This window comes from Tripterygium wilfordii, chromosome 6 (assembly GCF_013401445.1).
Source record: "Tripterygium wilfordii isolate XIE 37 chromosome 6, ASM1340144v1, whole genome shotgun sequence".
NCBI classification, from domain to species: domain Eukaryota; kingdom Viridiplantae; phylum Streptophyta; class Magnoliopsida; order Celastrales; family Celastraceae; genus Tripterygium; species Tripterygium wilfordii.
In genome coordinates, this window is record NC_052237.1 from 3,867,243 (window position 1) to 3,877,107 (window position 9,865).

The 9,865-nt window shown below is 34.4% G+C and overlaps 1 protein-coding gene across 2 annotated transcripts; it reads left to right on the plus strand.

Annotated features, from left to right (window-relative positions):
• The first annotated feature begins 6,038 nt into the window (after positions 1–6,038).
• LOC120000128 (adenylate kinase 4-like) lies at positions 6,039–9,788 on the plus strand. 2 transcript variants are annotated; one of them, XM_038848018.1, is made up of 6 exons: positions 6,039–6,245; positions 6,723–6,868; positions 7,014–7,133; positions 7,261–7,428; positions 7,966–8,055; positions 9,458–9,788. In XM_038848018.1, exons 1-6 carry the CDS (start codon positions 6,134–6,136, stop codon positions 9,557–9,559), a joined length of 738 nt encoding a protein of 245 aa, XP_038703946.1. In that variant the 5' UTR covers positions 6,039–6,133; the 3' UTR covers positions 9,560–9,788. The 2 variants fall into 2 exon arrangements, with proteins under 2 accessions (XP_038703946.1, XP_038703947.1); XM_038848019.1 differs by having other exon boundaries at positions 6,099–6,245; positions 6,712–6,868.
• Positions 9,789–9,865: the final 77 nt, after the last annotated feature.

Sequence of the window (9,865 nt, forward strand, 5' to 3'; positions counted from 1 at the left end):
TTTCTTATTGAAAGTGATCAAAATTTAGATATTAGGATTTATGACAATGCTAAATACAATATATGCATTGTAATTGATAAAAGAATACTTTTTGTAAATATAAATCAATTTAACTTTTTTTAAATACATGAGAGGGGATGAGGAAGGTTCGAACTCGAGACCTTTATAACATACCACACACATGAGTGTCATTTGAGCTACTCTGGTGATTCTCAAATCAATTTGACTTTTAAATGATAGTAGGATGTCATTTTTTATGACATAAACATTACTATGTCTATTGGAGGATTTAGCATGTTTGAGGAGGTAATTGCCTCCCGCTAATTTTTGAGTTTTTTACTCTATAAAATATACATTGATCTAGTCTTTTTGGAATTTCATTTACTTTTCTTTTGATAACCGAGAACGACAGTTTGTTTTTTGAACGTTCGACATCATACAAGATTATCATTTGGATATCCAACACTTTTTCACCTAACACCCTTAACATAAAATTGTTTATTGTGTATGTATCTTTGACATGATTAATTATGAGTTAAATATAAAATATTTGCATATAAATATGAGAAAATAGTGCATTATACATCAATGTAACATGGAAACAAGGCACATGACATGATATTCCTGCAGGGGCATTCTCGTCAACAAGAAGGACAAAAAAAAAAGGCTGGTTTGATTGGCACTTTTCGTGGCAAGAAGAGTACGGAAGCAGGAATCCCCCCTAACTCTGTTTTGAATTTTATAGCGACAGAAAAAGTGGGAAGGGGAGTACCCCCACCACCCACGAAGTGCATGTGGACATGTTTTTCACTACCAATTTTAACGTCCCGATTAAATTATTACCCGCCGTCCAGATCCCTTTTTCACGGGAATTCCATCGTAGTTTCCCCCAGATCAACGGTGAAGACACCATCACTCTCAACGACCCTCCTGATATTTTGTCCTGCTTTTTTGTTTTTTGTTTTTCCTTTTTTGACGGTGTAAAATAATGCCACGAAAATCCGTAGAAAATTATTATAAATCACGATCGTCATGAAGCACAAAAAATCCAATCTACCTACAGACTTTGTTAACATATATATATATATATGTATATATAGATATTTTTAGTTACTTACCATCAACACCAAGTTTTTTTTGGAGGAAAAGATCTTGTAGTAATTCAGCAATTAAACGTGCTTCTACGAGAATATTATTGGGATGAGTGACTTCTTGAGAAGACAAAGTCATACGAGTCTGATGTATCCACGAACACCGGACAACCCAAAGCAAACGTTATCGTTGATGTGTATTGGGCCATAAATACTAATTAATATGGTATTAGACTTGATAGGAATCGAACCCAAATAACTTATCTAGTCATAAAATGTCAATGTAAAAAATCGAACTTGAGTCTCCTTGCTACAATTCTTCCCGAACTAACTCCGCGACTCGAGTTTCGAAAAATTAAGATAAGTGCAATTTGTTTTTTGGAAGATTAATATATTCTATCATAATTATTTTTACCGTTAATATATATATTCAACTAGGTTTGTTATTTTAAATTTCAAATACTTGTCTCGTCTCACTCTTAAAATGACATCATCAACAAACTCGATTCTTAAAATTGAGTTAATTTAGTTCATAAATCATATTTTCGGATTTAGGATTCTCATAACTCAAGTTGAAAACAAATAAATAGATCAAATCACTAGTTCATTAACCTTTTTTTTTTAAACAGAGGGGAGGATTGGAACTCCGATCATCAGGGTTATACACATCATTCTTATCACTTCAACTATAGTGGCTCAGATGTTCCATTAACTTACGTTGTTTTAGAACCATTTGCATCGTTAAAAATCACTTTAATTGTTGGGTTTTTTTTTTAATGTTGTACCAAAAAACCTTATTAGTGTTGTGATTTATGGAATATGCACCTTGAAAGAGGTCCCACTAGAGCAATGGGTTGATAGTGTTTCTATTCTTGTTGACTATAATATTAATCATTGAATATAATGAATGCACTTCGCCTACCTCCACGTGGACGCTTTCTTTTTCTGTGTTCATAACGAATCTTGCAAAGATCCGATCAAACCTATATTTGACTAGGATAGCGACGTAAAATGTTTATACATGTATAAAAGAAATTATCTTATGCGGATTTAAAATACATACATAAAATACGGAGATATGTTTTCACACCGAAATCACGAAATGATCTTCACCCAAAGTCATAGTTTTCGCCCGAAATCACAGGAAGTGGTCATCGAAAGTGATTATCACAGTCAATGACAAAGTTATGATCATTGTATTCTTGTCCAAATCATTCACTTTATCACGTCAAAGTCTAAGATGTTTCCTAATAATCCTTTCTTTAATTAATTACGTCGAAGTCGCGACATAATCTTCACCCAAAACCATTGGAAGTGGTCGTCGATTTCGTCTTCACCGTTTGGGTTCAAAATCTTCTTCTTTATAGGACTTTGAAATCAAGAATGTTAGGAATTGTTCCAAATCAACACCTAAAATAGAAGTCCATATTTTATATCTGTATATGTATGTGTGTGTATATATATATATATACACATGTAATTTTTTAAAAATAAAATAAATTTAGTAAAGTACAATATATTGTTTTGGCAATATGCACTTGAAGAGGGGGACCCTATGTGTAGTACCTATCAGGTAAATACTGAATTACTGAACAATTCAGACGGTAAATACTGAATAATGCAGGTATTTTAAAGTTTTTAACATCTCATATGGGGTGGGTCACACGTGGCTGAAACTAGTGATTGTTCTATTTGCATGGGGTAGGGTCCTATTTTTTTGGGACACACACATAGGTGTGTCCGTCTATTTGGGCAGAGTACGGCTTCATTTCTATTTATATTACAAGTCTCGAATTTCTTTATTTTTTATTTTCCCAATAAATATCCCAAGATTTTTAATTTGTGGACGGTTCATTCCATTTTGTCCTATCTAGGCTGAGACTCACTTGTACAGTTGTACCTTCCAAGCACCAAAAAAAATATTTACTCAAACTTATAAACTACGTTATAATTTGATAGCTAACAAAGCTGGATCCGGGGAGGACCTGTGCATAATTAAGTTGGATTCAGGGGACGACATGTGCACTATACATAAGTCTACATAATTCGTCAAGTAGGAAAATCTTAAATATATAGTATTTAGTATAAGGAATTCAATGATATATTTTTGTTCGAAACAAACATTAAATTCATCTGAATCGAAATATCAAATGCGTTGACTTTATATTTGACGGTCTATAATTTTCATGCCCAATCATAATGATTTTGATTTTTATTTCAAATAAAAAATATATGATAAGATTTGTTATACAAAATAATACACATTTGTTATTTTTTCAGATTTTTCTAAAACATTTTTCTACACCAAAGTGGTGCACCTGGTCATATGACCTCGGCAATAGTGCAAAGTTCCTGCCCCCAATCCAATTAAGCTTGCTACATAAATGTTAACGTCAGAAAGAAATTTTGACTTGCCAAGCAGTCAAAAAAAAAAAAAAAAAAAGGTCAATTGGCAGGTATTGGTCGATTATTTACAGTTAGAGATTACTAAAAATAGTATGGCTATGTTGACTTGCAAGTTGTAAGTATTTTGACCGAAAAATAAACAAAAATCATTTGGGTAATAATTTAGGCTAGGTCAAACCGTATAGACTCGAAAATTTATGAGTTTGTTTCTCAGTGGGAATAATATCCTTGTAATCATAAATTGAGATTTGATTTGATGGAAAATTTATGTGCACACGGATATGTCAATTAGAGTATAAACTAATTTCAATATCGATGGTTCAAATCACAAATTTATATCATATCGTTATCGATTTAAAAAACAAAAACAAAATCAATTCCCAATGAATAATAGCTGTTGAATTAATTATCAAATGATGAATAGCCGTCGGAAATTTGTTGAATATATGTAAGCAATGAATGTGGTTGACCACTTAACTAATTTAGTCTTAATTAATTTTGTTACCTGGGAAAGTGGGCACACACACATATATATAGCATTTAATAGACAAGTGGAGATGCATGCATGCTTCTTTACCTCCAATACAAGCTAGATACGATTTTAGACCCACTTTATATAAACATATATATATATATATACATATACATATACATATATATGTATATGTATATATATATGTGGTTGCTTGCTTTTATTGCTTCCACTCATACCCCAACTTTTGCAGCTTTTATGGTTTCAGCTTTCAAGCCCGGTCCCCGTGTTTCCTTTTTATGAATTATATAATATACTATATTTTAATTTTTAACTTAGTATTCCTACAAATATAATTTAAGTTCTTTGATACACTTGTTGAATAAAAGTAATATCGTTTATAAATATTAATGGGAGCACCACCCTAATCCTTGAAATAAAATAAATCATCTCTTACAACTAAGCTATTCATAAAATATAAATCCACTATTAACTAAATTATTAATTATTTAAAATACTCTTAATTCCTAACCGTAACAAAATCTTTGAGCTTTGATGTATTATTATTTTTCTGCATTTCATGGGAATTTTTATAGAAAAAAAATTAAGGTTGTGATGTAGCATTAGTATTTTGAGGATTATATTTATTTGTGAATAAAAAGATAAAAAGTTTCACATTAAAAATAAAAAAATCGAATTTTCATTACACGATAAAAGTAAAATTAAGACTAATATATTAAACATATATTATTATTTTTTCATTAGATGGAGTTTATTAAGAATACAACGCTTGGTTGAGATTAATCAAAATATGATGCGTGGTCCAAAATATTCAAAGTAAATTTATCCAAAAAATAAAAATTATTTCTAGCTAATAGAAAAAAAAGAATGGCAAAGTTGTAAATCAGATCAAACTACGAGACCCCACATGAACATGACCGAAAGCTGAACCGGGCTGTCTCGGTTCGAGGGAGCACAAAAAACAAAAAAAAATGCGTCACGTCTTTGAGGAAGGAAGGAGTGAAGAGTCAAAATAAGATTCATTCGGAATTTTTAGGTCTATTTACCCAATCCAAACGCGACATAGACACTTCTATTTCTTTTTTGACCCGCAAAAAAGGAAAACAACTAATCCCTTTATTTTCGGTGTCATATGCTTTGAAAACAACTTCAATTATTTCTTCTCCTCGATAAAATATTCAATCATTTTGGTACGTCATGTATATCATTATCAATATTTTGGTGACATTTTACGATATTTGTATTAATTCATGGATAGTTAGGAATAATTTGAAATTTAAATTATAAATTAATTGTTTTTATTTTATTGATTTTGATACACCAAATCATGACATGCAATTAAAGAAAAAAAAAGAGCATCTGTCATGACATAAAAAAGATGATATGGTGTGGTGTGTAATTTTGTTTGGGATATGGATAAGCTTATGTCCTTGGGCTGCATCTTATTATATTTTCAAATGGGTTGGGCAAAACCAGACATATTCCCAGCCCAACAAAATATTTAGCAGATAAATATCAACATTGGAAAGTGGTGGAATCCATAGAAAGGGGAGTTGATCATAGAAGCAAACTAGTCAAGGTCCTTTATATTTGTTTATAACCTCTCAGGATATCCATTATCCTCATCCACATATATATATATATATATATATATATATATATATATACATACATGTATCATGAATATGATGAGGATCCCAATATTGTTGTGCCAGACACAGATTGTTCAATCTAATCTAATTGACTAAATTGCTTGTTTTATATTCTTTTTATTTTTTGGAAACTAATTTGATTTTTTTTTAATAACCGGAAACGATACATACTTGGGCCTACAATATTAACGATCGGCCCAATAAACATAAAAGGATAACAACTTGTCTTTCTCGGACTTCAGGCGTTTAGGGTTTGGTCACAATCTAGTTTTTTAAGTCTTGTAGTCAAATGTAAAAAAATAGAGAAAACATCACCAACAACCCAAGTCCAACCCAACCACTCTTACCAACCCAAACTTACAGAGATAGAAATAGGACACCTACCTTCCCCATCCGGCCATCCCAGTACTCCTATAAAACCTCTTTCACTTTTTGGTTTTTCACGCAAAGTATTGGTCCCTTCGGTATTGCGACCCGAGAGAGAGAGAGCGATGGCGAGTTCTTCCGTGGCATTGGAGGATGTGCCTTCCGTTGATATGATGACCGAGCTCCTTCGCCGGTTCAAGTGCTCCTCCAAGCCCGATAAGCGTCTCGTTCTCATCGGTAATTCTTTTATTTTTCATTCACCTTTACCAAATATTGTTGTTTGGTTCTCGGTGTATAGTGTACTGGTCTCTCATTTTATGAATTCCGGGAAAGTTCAATACTTTTATCTGTTTCAACGGTTTGTAATCAGTACTGTTGTAAGTTCATGAATTTCTGGTATTGGGTAACTTTTTCAGCCTCTGCTGGTTCCAAATTGTTGCTCAATGCCTTCTCTTTTCAATATTTTGGGTAGAATGTGATATATAGAGCCAATTCACGCTTTAATTTTTAGGAAATGGAAATTGAAGGATTGGGTCTTGCTGATAAGACTGTTTTGAGTAATTTCTCTGGGATAATTAGATACCAGCTGCAACAATTTTGATCATCTGGTGGCTAGCTTTAAATTGTTTTGAAGGGGATGGTGTGAATTATGAGTTATGATCAGTTGGTTTATTGGAATGTGCATATAATGATGTAGAATTAGACAAATGGCAGGTCCACCTGGTTCGGGAAAGGGTACACAGTCACCTATTATCAAGGATGATTACTGTCTGTGTCATCTGGCCACCGGTGATATGCTGCGAGGGGCCGTTGCTGCCAAAACTCCTCTTGGGATTAAAGCTAAAGAAGCCATGGATAAGGTGAATTGGTGTCTGTTTCTATGTAGACATGTGATTTTATATGTTTAATGGCTTAATGCCACTTGAATTTCATGCATATTCTTGTGGCGGCTTGCTTTTCTGTGGTTAAATTGTTGACATGCATGTTTTGGCCACTTACATGTAGGGAGAACTTGTTTCTGATGATTTGGTTGTTGGAATAATTGATGAAGCAATGAAGAAGCCTTCATGTGAAAAAGGCTTTATTCTGGATGGTTTTCCGAGGACCGTGGTCCAAGCTGAGAAGGTTTCACTCTTTACTTTGTTTATCATATTTGCTGTGCGTGGTACTGTCGTTATTTCTTCTGCTCGTTTTGCGGCTTTTTTTGTGTCATGGTTCTGACTTACACTCCATTTATTTTGCTTGAATGCAGCTTGATGAGATGCTTGGAAAGCAGGGAACAAAAATTGATAAGGTGCTCAATTTTGCAGTTGATGATTCAATATTGGAGGAAAGGATCACTGGCCGTTGGATTCACCCTTCTAGTGGCCGATCCTACCATACTAAATTTGCACCTCCCAAGGTTCCTGGAGTTGATGATGTAGGTTGCTTGTTTAATTATTATTTTTGTTTTTTCATGCTATTTCAGTTGACCTAAGAATCTATGATTGACACATTCATTATTTAGATCAGTAGGCATTTTATTTTGTAACCCGCATGATGATATCTTTGCGTTTTTGTGCCTACATTTTTCTCTTCACTAATAGTTCTTAAAGGCCTGTGCAGTCACTTACTAAGTTGAGATTCTTTTTACCATTGTGCAGCAAAGCAGGAATAAGATTTTAGTCTAATGCTTGGTTGAATTTAATTTTGATACATTTATATCATGATCAGATTCAGATGCCCTAATACCCTCTCTCTAATCCATGTTCATGTTATATTAAAATGTCAGGTTGACATCATAATTGGATACCCTTTGGTTATCAATCTCTGTCATACATGTTCCAGCCCACATTGTCCCCATATAAAGTTCTGAATTAGACTTAACGACTGATATTTACAACGAGACCATCTGATACAGGCTACCTCTATTGAGTCGCAAACCCTGACATTCTTTGTTTACTTTTTGGCAATAAAGGTCACTGGAGACCCTTTGATTCAACGAAAGGATGATACCCCAGAAGTCCTCAAGTCAAGACTGGATGCATTTCACAAGCAGACAGAACCTGTAAGTCTGCTATTTATGAATTATGGTTTGATTATTCCTTTCTTTTATTTAGAATATTGAAGAAAGATGATGTATCTGGAAATATGCTTCATCTTAGCGTGAACATGGGTTGTCATGTGACCAAATTCCGAATTGTCGTCACCATCGTGATCATGTTTAAACTTAGTACAATTGGTTCCGCTACATAAATTCTTAAAAGCTATTTGTAGTACACAGCATGTGTTCCCTTTTGCGGCTCAATCCTAATAAAGGTAATGGTAGAAAAAAGAAAAGAAGAAGTTTGGGTCTTAGATTTAACATGGAAGTTAGAACTTTTTTTTGACGCTATGAGATTTGTACTGATTGTGATGGGGGGAAATTTGTGAACTTGTAAATACATGCTCACTGTGACGTTTCTTGTGTTGTCACATGTTGATCCTACATCTAGCGTGTATTGAGTGTTTTTTAAGATTATAAATTAGGTTAAATAAATTCTTCTTTTTTTTATGGGTAGGTATTTGGGGGATGGAAGTAGGATTTCAACTCGACCTTGTGGTTCCACCACTAGACTAATTGGGGATCCATATTGGCTTGACCTTGTGGTTCCACCACTAGACTAATTTTTTTTTTGGATACCGGGAAACCCCCGACTCTACGGCCCCTTCGGAACCCCTGGGCCGGTTCTAAACCCGGGTCTGACTACCACAGCCCGCACCACGACGACAGACGCTTAAACCCTGGCTAAAGCTCGTGTGGGTAAACCTCCAGAATTGTTGCGCCTGGTGTAGCTCGAACATCCGACCTCATGCACTCATGTGCACAAAGACCAATGGTATAACCAACTAGGCTAACGCCCTTTGGTTGGGGATCCCCAATAGCCAATATGGAGATACCCATATGTGGATTTGAGACATTCTGCATTAGTCCTTCTCTCAGGGCCTAAGCTGTGACATGTGTCAGTCCCACATAAGGCATGATTAATTGCTGTAGATCATATTGCTCTTAAGCTTTGTCCTTCAATGGACTTAGGTCATGTCATTTATATGGTTTCAGTTTGGGGTTTGACATAGCCTCTCTGTCCTTAGAACATCTACATAGAACCAGCCAAGAACTCAGATGTCTCAGGTTCCAATCCTCAGCAACTGCACCTTTAGATATTATTCTAGTGGTTTGTGGTTGATTAACAGTATCCAATCCAAAGTTTCCTCAACAGGGATGGGTACAATGTGATCCTGCCTTGAAGAGCTTCCCAATTTCAGTTCATTACAACATTTTTTTTAAAAGAAAATATGAACTAAGCAACCATGTAAAAAATGCTTGATGTGATTTCATGTTTACTACTAAGTTTTCTTTGATAATTCTTGCTCCTTTTATGATCACACACTTATCTAAACTAACTTGTATGTATTATTTACACACACAGGTTATCGATTATTATGCCAAAAAGGGTGTTCTTGCAAACCTCCCTGCAGAGAAACCGCCAAAGGAAGTCACGACCGAGGTCCAGAAGGTTCTATCTTCGTAAGATGCGGCAAACTGAGATTGTTTTTCTTGCATTTGTTCCCACAAACTATCACATGAGCTAATGTACTCCTACAAATGCTCTTAGACTGAGCTCCTTTTTGTTTTGTTTCCAATGCGTTCAATTTTCCCAAGTAATAAAGTGGTGATATTTTTGTGGTTTTACTTGGATATCTATTTCTGGGTGAAGATGAGACTGATTCGTATAATTCAAACACTGCATTACATTTCTATTGTGCAGCTTGTGAATCAATTCTATGTATTTGGTGAACGAATCCCCATTCTCTTATTTCCTTCTAGTGTACTGCTA